This window comes from Anolis carolinensis, unplaced genomic scaffold (genome assembly GCF_035594765.1).
Source record: "Anolis carolinensis isolate JA03-04 unplaced genomic scaffold, rAnoCar3.1.pri scaffold_13, whole genome shotgun sequence".
NCBI classification, from domain to species: domain Eukaryota; kingdom Metazoa; phylum Chordata; class Lepidosauria; order Squamata; family Dactyloidae; genus Anolis; species Anolis carolinensis.
Genome location: NW_026943824.1, coordinates 6,831,761 through 6,846,766, shown reverse-complemented (window position 1 = coordinate 6,846,766; position 15,006 = coordinate 6,831,761). Strand labels below are relative to the sequence as shown.

Sequence of the window (15,006 nt, the reverse complement as noted above, 5' to 3'; positions counted from 1 at the left end):
TGTAGTTTCCAGAAACTGGTTCCATTCTGCGAGTTGTAGTTTCCAGAAACTGGTTCCATTCTGCGAGTTGTAGTTTCCAGAAACTGGTTCCATTCTGCGAGTTGTAGTTTCCAGAAACTGGTTCCATTCTGCGAGTTGTAGTTTCCAGAAACTGGTTCCATTCTGTGAGTTGTAGTTTCCAGAAACTGGTTCCATTCTGCGAGTTGTAGTTTCCAGAAACTGGTTCCATTCTGCAAGTTGTAGTTTCCAGAAACTGGTTCCATTCTGCAAGTTGTAGTTTCCAGAAACAGGTTCCATTCTGCAAGTTGTAGTTTCCAGAAACTGGTTCCATTCTGCAAGTTGTAGTTTCCAGATGATGGTGCCACCATCCTGGGTGTTGCCGTTTCCAGAAGCTGATTCCCTTCTGGGAGTTGTAGTTTCCGGAAGTTGGTTCCATTCTGGGAGTTGTAGTTTCCAGAAGCTGGACCTCATGTGCAATTTTGGAATTGGGAACCCCTTTCCTTTAGACAGCATCTCTCCCAATAGTTAGAATTTGGAGAGCCATTAGTTAATCCAAGAAAAGTAACTTTCCTAAGTGCTGGGCAGCACTCCAAGGAAAGTCTGTGCATCATTCTCTTTGAGAAGCCAGTTTTTGTGTTTTACCTGCTGTCACCGTATTGTTCAAACATATCGTGACGGCCATAAAGCGGAGAAACGGACCTGCGGGAACCTGGCGGCTTGCCGGGTATTTTGAATTATGGAGGCAGTAACTTCAAAACCGTCTACGTTGTTGGGATGTGGAGGGGAAAATGTGTTTCCTTAAAAGATTTGCGGGAAGGGAACGAAATGAAAAGCACAAGGTATGATCCTCACTCGAGAAGAGTTCCACAGATACTCAAAAGATGAAAACCCAAAGTCCGGATTCCGTGTTTGCACCAAACCGGCATGGTTTCGGATCTGGGCCTCCGGCTTCCTCTCCGAAAGAAAGAACAACCGCAGGAGAGAGAGGAAAGAAAGTGTCACGAACGAACGCCAGCATTGTATTCGAGTGCCGGAGTGATTTGTTCCCACTTTCTCTCTCAACGAGTCTTTTTATAAAGAGAGTTAAGGGAGGCAGCGCTGTCAGGGAAATCTTATTTCCTCGCTCGGTGATGGATGAGCGTGCTTTGCTCCAGCAACGCTGGGCGGAAAGAGAGGCTTATGCAATCGTGGGGCTGAGTCCGCACTGTAGAATAAATGCAGTTTTGGCCCCACTTGAACTGTCCTGGGAGCTGCGGGATGTGTAGTTTGGTAGGGAGCAAAAAAAAAGGAGAAAAGTATGGTATATAATATAATACAAAGTAAGTTATGTTGTTGTTATACACTTCTAATCTTAATAATCTTAAACTTAATAATGGTATCGATATAAGCAAAGTATAATACAGTATAGGTAACCTATATATATGGGGCCCCTGGTGGCACAGTGTGTTAAAATGCTGAGCTGCTGAACTTGCAGACCAAAAGGTCCCAGGTTCAAATCCCGGGAGCGGAATGAGTGCCTGCTGTTAGCCCCAGCTCCTGCCAACCTAGCAGTTCGAAAACATGCAAATGTGAGTAGATCAATAGGTACCGCTCCGGCAGGAAGGTAACGGCGTTCCATGCAGTCATGCCGGCCACATGACCTTGGAGGTGTCTACAGACAACGCCGGCTCTTCGGCTTAGAAATGGAGATGAGCACCAACCCCCAGAACTGGACTTAACGTCAGGGGAAACCTTTACCTTTACTAACCTGTATATATAGTCTCCAGGTGGATTTATTCAAATACTATATATACAGGTTACCTATACTGTATTATATATTATTCTACTTTGCTTGTATCGATACCATTATTAAGTTTACGATTATTATTTGGATTAACAACACGAACAGAGTTAAGGTCAATTACCGGGTTAATTTAAACCCAATTCAGACCTGAGATGGTTTAAAACAGTAGTTACTCATCTATACAGTATTTTATATAGCTTTTGATGTTACAAAAGTAACATATAAGTGATTACATTACAATAGGAGTGTATAACAACAACATAACTTACTTTGTATTATATTATATGCCATACTTTTCCTTTTTTTTGCTGTGTATAATTGACATGGAGCCCTGGTTGCGAAGCACTGAGCTGCTAAACTTGCAGACCTAAAAGTCCCAGGTTCAAACTCAGGGAGCGGAGTGAGCACCAGCTGCTAGCCCCAGCTCCTGCCAACCTAGTAGTTCGAAAAAAATGCCAATGTGAGTAGATCAATAGGTACCTCTCTGGCGGGAAGGTAACGGCGCTCCATGCAGTCATGCTGGCCACATGACCTTGGAGGTGTCTACGGACAACGCCGGCTCCTCGGCTTAGAAATGGAGATGAGCACCAACGCCCAGAGAGCATTTCAGGTGGGGCCAAACTGCATTAATTTCCCAGCGTAGATACAACCTGAGATGCAACACAAGAGGCTCATCGAATCGTAAGACTTGGAAGAGACGCCCAAAAGGGAAACACAATCAAAGCCTTCCCAAGAGATAGCCACCCATGCTCTGTTTCAAACCCTTCAGAGACAGAGACCCCAATGGACTCCCAGGCAGTATATTCCGTCACCTAATAGCTCTGACTGTCCGCAGGTTGTTCCTAATGTATAGGTGGGATCTCTTTTCCTGTCATGTTCAGTGTACTTTCCCCTTTCTTGCAGGAAGCTGGATGCCTTCATCTACGACGCAGCGGTGCTGAACTACAAAGCTGGCCGGGACGAGGGCTGCAAGCTGGTGACCATCGGCAGCGGCTACATCTTCGCCACCACCGGCTATGGGATCGCCCTCCAAAAAGGGTCACCCTGGAAGAGGGCCATCGACTTGGCGCTCTTGCAGTTCGTCGGCGACGGTGAGTCCCTTTGGCAGACATTTGCAGCTGCCCCTCTTCGTTTATTGGCACACGCAGCAAAAGTGTGGCCAATCCACTCTGCAGTCGAAAAAGACCAACCTATTTTGGTGAACATGTAGTGTTGGGTTTGTTATTGTCTCTGATTGATGGCTCTCCAAGTTGGCTCCGGTTTATGCGGGGAGCAATCCAGTGGTTTTACTTGTCCAGACTTCTGTTACACCCCAAGGCTGCGCGAGCACCCCGAAAACCAGACAGGAGCCAGTATATACACAAGCCATTTATTGAAGCTCTATCTATCTATTTATCTATCTATGCGCTTTTGCATTAAAGGCAGTATAAGAAATAGTCCTTAATATAGAGTCTTAAGCAGATCAAAACATGTTCAGCAATGTCCCATTTGTAATCCACAAGTGAAACTCGTTAGTTTCACCCAAAAGTCAAGTTAGTCTATGAACACAGTAACAGGAACAAGACGCTGCAAAATGCAAAATGTAATCCACTTGAAGTGTCCCATCGCAGGACAAAAAGTCTCGACTCAGGAACAAGGAAGGCAAGGTAACAAGGCGAGGTCTACTCGGGAGTTGCGGCGTGGCTTGCTTGGAACTGGGAACCCGGCACGTTTCCAGACAGGAGACAAGGCTAGGAGCTGGATAGTGGAACTTCTTCCGAGGAAAGGCCAAGTTGACACCGCATGGAGAACAGAGCGAGGGGCACTCTTTGCTGCAAAATGCAAACTGTAATCCACATGAAGTGTCCCGTCGCAGGACAAGGAAGGCAAGGTAACAAGGCGAAGTCAGTCTCGACTCAGGAACAAGGAAGGCAAGGTAACAAGGCAAAGTCAGTCTCGACTCAGGAACAAGGAAGGCAAGGTAACAAGGCGAAGTGAGTCTCGACTCAGGAACAAGGAAGGCAAGGTAACAAGGCAAAGTCAGTCTCGACTCAGGAACAAGGAAGGCAAGGTAACACGGCAAAGTCAGTCTCGACTCAGGAACAAGGAAGGCAAGGTAACAAGGCAAAGTCAGTCTCGACTCAGGAACAAGGAAGGCAAGGTAACAAGGCAAAGTCAGTCTCGACTCAGGAACAAGGAAGGCAAGGTAACAAGGCAAAGTCAGTCTCGACTCAGGAACAAGGAAGGCAAGGTAACAAGGCAAAGTCAGTCTCGACTCAGGAACAAGGAAGGCAAGGTAACAAGGCAAAGTCAGTCTCGACTCAGGAACAAGGAAGGCAAGGTAACAAGGCAAAGTCATTTTCCACTCAGGAACAAGGAAGGCAAGGTAACAAGTCGAGGTCTACTCGGGAGTTGCGGTGCGGCTTGCTTGGAACTGGGAATCCGGCACAGTTTCCAGACAGGAGACAAGGCTAGGAGCTGGATACTGGAACTTCTTCTGAGGAAAGGCAAAGTTGACACCGCAAACTGTAATCCACTTGAAGTGTCCCGTCACAGGACAAGGAAGGCAAAGTAAACAAGGCAAAGTCATTCTCAACTCAGGAACAAGGAAGGGAAGGTAACAAGGTGAAGTCAGTCTCGACTCAGGAACAAGGAAGGCAAGGTAACAAGGCGAGGTCTACTCGGGAGTCGCAGCGTGGTTTGCTTGGAACTGGGAACCCGGCACGGTTTCCAGACAGGAGACAAGGCTAGGAGCTGGATACTGGACCTTCTTCCGAGGAAAGGCAAAGTTGACACCACAAAGAGAACAGAGCGAGGGGCACTTTTTGCTGCAAAATGCAAACTGTAATCCACTTGAAGTGTCCCGTCGCAGGACAAGGAAGGCAAGGTAAACAAGGCAAAGACAGTCTCGACTCAGGAACAAGGAAGGCAAGGTAACAAGGCGAGGTCTACTCGGGAGTCGCAGCGCGGTTTGCTTGGAACTGGGAACCCGGCATGGTTTCCAGACAGGAGACAAGGCTAGGAGCTGGATACTGGAAAGGCAAAGTTGTCACCGCAAAGAGAACAGAGCGAGGGAATCCCAAGGTTGCAAGATTAAGGAGTACAGGACCCACAAAACTTCACATGGGAAAGTTAGTCATTATCCAGTTTGAGGGCCAATCGTTTACTTCTTCTCACACCCTCCTTTCTGCTCCTATCTCTCGTAACAAAGTCTCTCTGATTAAAAAATTCAGCTTTACCCAAAGCAACACCATCTGGTGTAGGTAACTCAAATGAGGCCTCGGAATGCTCGCCGATTAGCGGAGCCTCTGGTTCTACAACATCTGGCAGCTGCAAGGCCAAGGGGCCTCTGTCCGGGTCAGGAATGTCTCCTAAATCTGCAGCATAATCCGTTTCCAAATCCACCTCTGGATGAAATACAGGCCATAACGGCTGAGCTACAACAACTTCCTTATATGAGGTTCTCCATTGCCTTCACTTGAGGCTGAGAGTATGTGACTTGGCTGCGGTCAACTTCCATGTCTTCCAATGGTTTTATACTTTGGCATTCAAACCCATAAAATAGTGCCTGCACATCAACTCCAGCTGAAGGCAACAATCTCTTAAGTTTTCCTTCAGAAGAGGTTCTTCATTGAGGCTGAGAGTATGTGACTTGTCTAAGATCAACCAATAGGATTCTGTCATCTCCAGTGGCTCTAGTTTGGCATTTAAACCAGTGCAATGCTGCCTTCAGATCGACTCTAATTCAAGGTTTTCTTACCCAGGTTTCTTCTGAAGAGTCTCTCCATTGCTTTCCTCTGAGGCTGAGAGAGTGTGACTTGGCAAAAGCTAATACCAATGGAAATTTATGGTCTCCAGGGACCTCAAATTCTCTTTAAAAGGCTGCCTTCCAATCAACTTTATCAACCTTAGGGCTTCTTTGGCAAGCTGCGCTCTGAGGCTGAGAAAGTGTGCCTCACTCATTTCCAAAATTGCATAGAGATCCAAATCCCAACACTAGGCTTCCTGGTTTAGTTAATTTGCCTTTCACAGTGTGTGGGATCGTGGGATTTGTAGTTTGGCAAGTGCTTTTTGACAGTTGGCTCTCAAAACCCTGCAAAACAACAACTCCTAGGATCCCATTGCCTTGAGCCACGGCAGCAAAAATGGTGCCAAACCGCATTAATTCGACAATATCGATGCATCCTAAGCACCTCACCAAACTACAAATCCTAGGATTACATAGCATTGAACCATGGTTGTTAAAATGCTACCGAACGGTGTAGAACGGCTTTACCATTTGCAAAGTTATGAAACATCGGCTGCATTGTCGGCTCTTATTTTTAACATGTTCCAACCTTTGGGGGAAAATGACGGAGGCGGAACGCTCTCTCTCAGGATATTTTTAAAAGAAACCAACCAAATACTCAAGTTCCTTTTCTTTCTCCCTGCAAAAAAAAAAAAAAAGCCTCTCATTCCGGACGTCTCCTCTTCTTAATTTTAAACTTGAGTGCCTTTTGTAGGACAGCCTCCGGCATTCAGCTTCCTCCTCCGTTTGCGGCATTTTAAAAAGTGCTCCTCCAAACAATAAGAAAGATTTCCCCTTTTGTCCTGCTCTGAATGTCCCCTTTTTGGGCCTCTAATTACCTCCGCTTTATTAACAGAAAAATAAGACAATAGGGATCGTTTGCAGCTGTTTTCTTGCATTTATATTGAAATTGCAACCGGAGCCAGGCAGGTTTGTTTCCTCTTCTTTGCGGGATTTGCAAAAGGAAAGAAAGCAAGAAAAATTAGAAGGCTTAGAGTGCATCCGCGATGTGGAATTAATTCGGTTTTGTGCCACTTGAACTGCCATCACTCAATGCTATGGACTCTTGGGAGTTGTAGCTTTGCAAAGGCCTTCTCTGACCAAGAAACTATAAATCCCAGGGTTCCATAGCATTGAGCCATGGGCCAATCGAGGTTCTGATGGAAGACTTAGAGATAGACATGACGGCAATGGTGATTATGTTGATGTTGATGATGGCGATGGCAATGATGATGGTTATAATGTTGATGGTGCTGTTGATTGTAATGATGATGTTGGTGATGGTTATGATGTTGGTGATATGATGATGAGGTTGATGGTGCTGTTGATTGTGATGACGACAGTGATGGTGATGTTGATGGTGATGATGATGGTGATATGATGATGAGGTTGATGGTGCTGTTTACTGTGATGATGACAGTGATGGTGATGTTAATGGTGATGATGGTGATGATGATGATGAGGTTGATGGTGCTGTTTATTGTGATGATGACAGTGATGGTGATGATGATGGTGATATGATGATGAGGTTGATGGTGCTGTTGATTATTATGATGATGGCCATGGCAATGATGGTCCTGTTGACTGTGTTGTGGGCCAATGGTGATGATATATTGATACTGATGATGATGACAATGATGGCAGTGGTGATGGTTATGATGGCTGATGGTATGTAGTGACGATGATGTTGATGATAACAGCAACGATGATGGTGATGGTGAAGATATATTGATAGTGATGATGGTGATAGCAACAATGATGGTGATGGCAATGATGACAGTGATGATGGCCAATTGTGATGATGTTGATGTTGATGATATGTTGATATTGATGATGATGATGATTATTATTATTATTATGGCAGTGGTGATGTTATGATGATGATGGTAATGGTGATTATGATGATGATGATGATAGCAACGATGATGGTGATGGTGAAGGTATATTGATAGTGACGATGGTGATAGCACCAATGATGGTGATGGCAATGATGACGGTGATGATGGCCAATGGTGATGATGTTGATGATATGTTAATAGTCATGATATTGATGATGATGATGGAGACAGTGATGATGATAATAGCAGCGAAGATGGTGATTATGGTGATAGTGATGATATATTAATAGTGATGGTGATACAGATAATGATGGTGATGATCTTGACATGGATGATATGTTGACAGTGATGATGCTGATTATGATGGCAACAATGATGATGATAATAGTGATGATGATAATAGCAACAGTGACGGTGATGATGGTGATGGTGGTGATATATTGATAGTGATGATGATACAGGTAATGATGGTGATGATGTTGACATTGATGATATGTTGACAGTGATGATGTTGATTATGATGATGGCAGCAGTGATGATGATAATAGTGATGATACAGTAATAGCAACAATGATGGTGATGGTGATGATATATCGATTGTGATGGTGATACAGATAATGATGGTGATGATGTTGACATTGATGAAATGTTGACAGTGATGATGTTGATTATGATGATGGCAGCAGTGATGATGATAATAGTGATGATGATAATAGCAGCGATGATAATGGTGATGATATATTGATAATGGTGGTGATACAGATAATGATGGTGATAATGTTGACATTGATGATATGTTGACAGTGATGATGATGGCAACAGTGATCACAATGATGATGATAATAGCAACAATGATGGTGATGATGGTGATGATATATTGATAGTGATGGTGATACAGATAATAATGGTGATGATGTTGACATTGATGATATGGTGACAGTGATGATGTTGATTATGATGATGGCAGCAGTGATGATGATAATAGTGATGATGATAATAGCAGCGATTATGGTGATTATGGTGATGGTGATGATATATTGATAGTGATGTGATGATATGTTGACATTGATGATATGTCGACAGTGATGATGTTGATTATGATGATGGCAGCAGTGATGATGATAATAGTGATGATGATAATAGCAGCGATGATGATGGTGATGATATGTTGACAGTGATGATGATGGCAACAGTGATAACAATGATGATGATAATAGCAACAATGATGGTGATGATGGTGATGATATATTGATAGTGATGGTGATACAGATAATAATGGTGATGATGTTGACATTGATGATATGTTGACAGTGATGATGATGGCAACAGTGATAACAATGATGATGATAATACCAACGATGGTGGTGATGATGGTGATGATATATTGATAGTGATGGTGATACAGATAATGATGGTGATGATGTTGACATTGATGATATGTTGACAGTGATGATGATGGCAACAGTGATAACAATGATGATGATAATACCAACGATGGTGGTGATGATGGTGATGATATATTGATAGTGATGGTGATACAGATAATGATGGTGATGATGTTGACATTGATGATATGTTGACAGTGATGATAATAGTGATTATGATAATAGCAATGGTGATGGTGATGATGATATATTGATAGTGATGATGTTGATAAAGATAATGATGGTGATGGCAACGATGATAGTGATAATGGCCAATGGTGATGATGTTGACGTTATGTTGATGATGTGTTCATAATGATGGTTGATAGTGATGGTGATGCTGCTGCTAGTGGTGATGGTAATGATGATGGTGATAGTGATGGCTAAATCAAAGCTTCCCCATTATAACCAATGGTGCCTTCTGTCCATTACAGGTGAGATGGAGGAGCTGGAGACACTGTGGCTGACGGGGATCTGCCACAATGAGAAGAATGAGGTCATGAGCAGCCAGCTGGACATCGACAACATGGCGGGTGTCTTCTACATGCTGGCGGCCGCCATGGCCCTCAGTCTCATCACCTTTGTCTGGGAGCATCTCTTCTACTGGAAGCTGCGCTTCTGCTTCACCGGCGTCTGCTCTGACCGGCCCGGATTGCTCTTCTCCATCAGCAGGGTCAGTGCTTTTGCCTCGTTGGGATCCATTGAATGAATTTCACCAATTAGCACCCCTACTTTCACCTTCTTGTATCCTTCTCAAGAGGATAATGGGCCATGTTAGCCTCCAAAGAGACCATGGGCCCATCTCTGTATCTATAGTTCTTTATCTACAACAATTTCAAGCCATAGATCTCTAAATGTACAATCCATGGATGCTCAAGTCCCATTAGAATAATAATAATAATAATAATAATAATAATAATAATAATATAATCCGAAAATACATCACAGAGTCCTAAACACTTGGGAAGTGTTCAACTTGTGATTTTGTGATACAAAATCCAGCATGTCTATCTTGTTTGCTGTGTTATAATAAAATAATAATAATAATAATAATAATAATAATAATATCATCCAAAAATAATCACAAAGTCCTAGACACTTGGGAAGTGTTCGACTTGTGATTTTGTGATACAAAATCCAGCATATCTATCTTGTTTGCTGTGTTATAATAAAATAATAATAATAATATCATCCAAAAATACATCACACAGTTCTAGACACTTGGGAAGTGTTCGACTTGTGATTTTATGATATGAAATCCAGCATGTCTATCTTGTTTGCTGTGTTATAATAAAATAATAATAATAATAATAATAATAATAATAATAATAAAATAATAATAATAATAATAATAATAATATCATCCAAAAATACATCACACAGTTCTAGACACTTGGGAAGTGTTCGACTTGTGATTTTATGATATGAAATCCAGCATATCTATCTTGTTTGCTGTGTCATACGGTTATAATAATAATAACAATAATATCATCATAATAATCCATTTAAAAAAAAATCCCTAGTTCCATCCCTTGAAACTGCCCAATATATTGCAATTACTGTATAAACTCGAGTATAAGCTTAGTTTTTCAGCCCTTTTTTAGGACTGAAAAAAAACCTCCTCAGCTTATACTCGGGTGAGGGTCCTGGTGGGCTTATATTCAGGTCAGCTTATACTCAAGTATATATGGTATATTTATTATTTTTCTCTATTATTATTGGTATTGTTACATTTATTATTTTACTCTAATAATTATTATTATTACATTTATTATTTTACTCTATTATTGTTGTTACTTTTACATTTATTTTACTCTATTTATTATTACATTTATTATTTTACTGCATTTTTATTATTATTATTATTACATTTATTATTTCACTCTATTATTGTTGTTACTTTTCATTTAATTTACTCTATTTTTATTATTATTAATACATTTATCTTTTCACTCTTATTATTACATTTATTATTTTACTGCATTTATTATTATTATAATTATTATTATTACATTTATTATTTTACTCTATTATCATTGTTACTTTTACATTTATTTTACTCTATTTTTATTATTATTAATACATTTATTATTTTACTGCATTTATTATTATTATTATTACATTTATTATTTCACTCTATTATTATTAAAAGGATACATAAGCACATTTACATTGAAGAAGATGAAAATAATGATTTAATCAGAGTTGAACAGTCATATCTTAAATTACAGTTTGATGTAAAGATTCAAAAACGTTTAAACTACTGAGGCCTCAATTAATGTAATTTTATTGGTATCTCGGCTTATACTGGAGTCAATGTTTCCCCAGTTTTTTTGTGGTAAAATTAGGTGCCTCGGCTTATATTCGGGTCAGCTTATACTCGAGTATATATGGTATTTTCCCTGCCTCTAACTATGTCAAGCCACGTTCCCAATTGAACATGCAGCTTCAATAAGGGCAATTAATGTTATATCTGAAGTCGTTTGTCTGCAAGGGACAGAGCCAATTTAATTTCCCCCCTCTTATTTATTTTAAAAAAAGAAACCAACGGCAGCAAAAAAAGAAAAGAAAAAAAAATCCCAATAAGTTATTTGTTTAAACCCAAGCTGCAAATCTGCTTAGTCTGAACCTTTGGCAACTTCCATCGCTAAGATTTTAATTAGTTAATTGATGCTGCAATTCGGTCATTTGCCAAAACGTAATTCGGTCATTTGCCAAAACGTATGGGAAATAATTGGATGGGACTGTGGCATTTCGGTGCTTAATTGCAAGGAATGGCCAAAGCAGAGGCGGAGGAGGATCGAAGAGAGAGATTTCCTCCTCCTCTTCTCTTCTTGTATTGTCGATGGGTTGCCGTGAGTTTTCCAAGCTGTATGGCCATGTTCCAGAAGCATTCTCTCCTGACGTTTCGCCTGGTTTCCAACAGACCTCACAACCTCTGAGGATGCCTTCCATAGATGTGGGCGAAACGTCAGGAGAGAATGTTTCTGGGACATGGCCATACAGCCTGGAAAACTCACAACAACCATTATTATTATTATTATTATTATTATTATTATTATTATTATTATTATTATTATTATTATGACACAGCAAACAAGATAGACAAGTGTCTAGGACTGTGTGGTGTGTTATTATTATAATAACACATTCAAATAATAATAATAATAGTAATAATAATAATAATAATTTTATTGTATGACACAGCAAACAAGATAGACATGCTGGATTTCGTATCACAAAAGCACAAGTCGAACACTTCCCAAGTGTATTATTATTATTATTATTATTATTATTATTATTATTATTATTATTGTATGGCACAGCAAACAAGATAGCTATGCTGGATTTCGTATCACAAAATCACAAGTCGAACACTTCCCAAGTGTCTAGGACTGTGTGATGTATTTTCGGATGATGCGTGTAGATCCCAGCAGGGTGGCCTTTTGCAGTTGGCAGATCGTGATTTTGTCAATGCCTATTGTTTCCAAATGCCGGCTGAGATCTTTTGGCACAGCACCCAGTGTGCCCATCACCACCGGGACCACCTGCACTGGTTTCTGCCAGAGTCTTTGAAGTTCAATCTTGAGGTCCTGATAGCGGCTGAGTTTTTCCTGTTGTTTTTCATCAATGCGACTGTCACCTGGGATGGCAACATCAATGATCCAATGTTGCCACCATTTGCTCTAGGGTCTACTTAGAAAGTCTTAGAGGTTGGCCAATAGTTACAAAATGAAGGGTTTTTTTTTCCAACAAAGATCTTACAGTTGCTTCTTGGGAAGTTGGAATATAGTGATCTTTCACAATGGATGGTAATAATGATGCATGATCAGCATCTGAAGCATAATATTTAAGAAGGAAATGGGTAGCAGATGGCCTACAGACTGGATTTTTTCTTTTCCACAACTGTGATGTCTGGTGTGTTGTGTTCCAGAACTTTGTCAGTCTGGATTCGGAAGTCCCACAGTATCTTTGCGTGCTCATTTTCCAATACTTTTGCACGTTTGTGATCCCACCAATTCTTTGCTGCTGGGAGGTGGTACTTGAGGCATAAGTTCCAGTGAATCATTTGGGCCACACAGTTGTGCCTCTGTTTGTAGTCTGTCTGTGCGATTTTCTTACAGCAGCTGAGGATATGATCAATGGTTTCGTCAGTTTCCTTGCACAGTCTGCATTTTGGGTCATCAGCTGATTTTTCGATCTTGGCCTGAATTGCCTTTGTCCTGATGGCTTGCTCCTGGGCTGCAAGGATCAGGCCTTCTGTCTCCTTCTTCAGGGTCCCATTCGTGAGCCAGAGCCAGGTCTTCTCCTTATCAGCTTTTCCTTCAATTTTGTCAAGGAACTTTCCATGCAATGTTTTGTGGTGCCAGCTGTCAGCTCTAGTTTGTAGTGCGGTTTTCTTGTACTGTTTTTTTGTCTGCTGTGTTTTGAGGAGTTTCTGATTTTTGACTTCAATCAAAGCAGGTTCTTCACTTTGCTTGACATATTCTGCCAGGGCATGTTCTTCTTCTTTGACTGCTTGTTTGACTTGTAAGAGTCCTCTGCCCCCTGATCTTCTAGGCAGATATAGCCGGTCAACATCACTGCGAGGGTGCAGTGAGTGATGAATGGTCATGAGTTTTCTTGTTTTTCTGTTCAAATTGTCCAGTTCCACCTGTGTCCAATTTATAATGCCAGCAGTATATCTTATGGCCCAGGTGTTTATGGCCTTGATGGTGTTGCCTCCATTGAGCTTGCTTTTGAGCATTTTTCTGACCCTTTGTGTGTATTCTTTGCTGACCACAGTTTTCACATGTTCATGCTTGATGTTGTCCAGCTGTAATATGCCCAGGTATTTATAGGCATCTGGCTGGTGACACTTTATCGTTTGGCCATTAGGCATATTTATGCCCTCACTTTCAATGATTTTTCCCTTCTTCAATGCCACTGTTGAACATTTATCCAAACCAAACTCCATGTTGATATCAGTGCTAAAAATTCGGACAGTGTTGGTCAGAGACTGGATTTCAGTTTCCGTTTTCCCATACAGCTTCAGGTCATCCATGTACATCAGATGTGAAATTTTGTGAGATTTCTTAGATATTTGATAGCCGAGATTTGTTTTTTGTAAGATTGTTGACTGAGGGATCATGTCAATAATGAAAAGCAGAGGGGACAATGAGTCTCCCTGGAAAATTCCTCTCCTGATGTTGACAAGTCCATAGTAGTAGTAGTTGTTGTTGTTGTTGTTGTTGTTGTTATTATTTTATTATGACACAGCAAACAAGATAGATATGCTGGATTTCATATTTCATTATGTTTCAATATGCTGGATTTCATTATTATTATTATTATTATTATTATTATTATTATTATTATTATTATTATTATGCCATTGGAAATAGGTAGCATTTTGGAATCTCTACGTACACAGCATTGCAAAAATCTTGCAAGGGCTTGTAGGACTCGGCTTCATTCCCAACCGTTGTAGCCGCAAAGCTGTTCACAACATTAAAAAGAAACCAGTGCAGTCTAAAACCCACAACATGCAAATATTAAAATAGAATTAAACACACAAATCGAGTGTAGCAGACAAATAAAAAGCCCAACGACCGCAATTTTGGTTGCACTTTTGGGGTGGCTGCATCGTTTCTAATATATTTTACATTGGGTAGTTTAATTTGAAAAAAAATTGCATTGCATTTTAATATAAACTTTTTAATGCATGCACATTGTTCATTGCATGTGAACTATGTCAAGCAGCGTTTTGATCCTTTCTTTCCTCTGTGAAAGCCGAGGCAGAGCAAACGTGAGCCTTGCAAGGGTGCTCTTTGCTCTTTAAAGACGCGGCTTCTTCTCGTTTTGCCGGGAGGAAGGGCATCCGTGGTTCATCGCAAGCGCTGTCTGGGCCTTGACCATTGGAGCCAGCTGGCCACTTTGGGCTCGGCAGGTGGAGCGGCCTGTGGCTTTCTGGTGGACATCTGGTTGGGAAGGAACCACACGTCGGTCCAAACTCATGGGCTGCGATCATCCCAAAACCCAAGTTGTGACCTTGGAAGTTGTGGATTCAAAACAGAGGTGTTTCATCTGTATTAGTCACACTCCCACACAGCCTTTTTCCTCTACTTTGGATCCATATTCCAATATCTGAATGAATTAATGAATTTTATTATTACGGTCACAGACCAGGAGTTTAAATATTTAAAACATTACAAT

General features: G+C 41.0%; 1 protein-coding gene across 1 annotated transcript in view; it reads left to right on the top strand.

Moving 5' to 3' along the window:
* The window catches only part of grin2a (glutamate ionotropic receptor NMDA type subunit 2A), a 194,199-nt gene that overhangs the window by 168,283 nt on the left and 10,910 nt on the right, over positions 1 to 15,006 (top strand). Inside the window, exons 12-13 of the mRNA XM_062964617.1 lie at positions 2,687 to 2,874; positions 9,246 to 9,484. Coding sequence (XP_062820687.1) covers positions 2,687 to 2,874; positions 9,246 to 9,484 — 427 coding nt within the window. The remainder of the gene's footprint in view (positions 1 to 2,686; positions 2,875 to 9,245; positions 9,485 to 15,006) is intronic.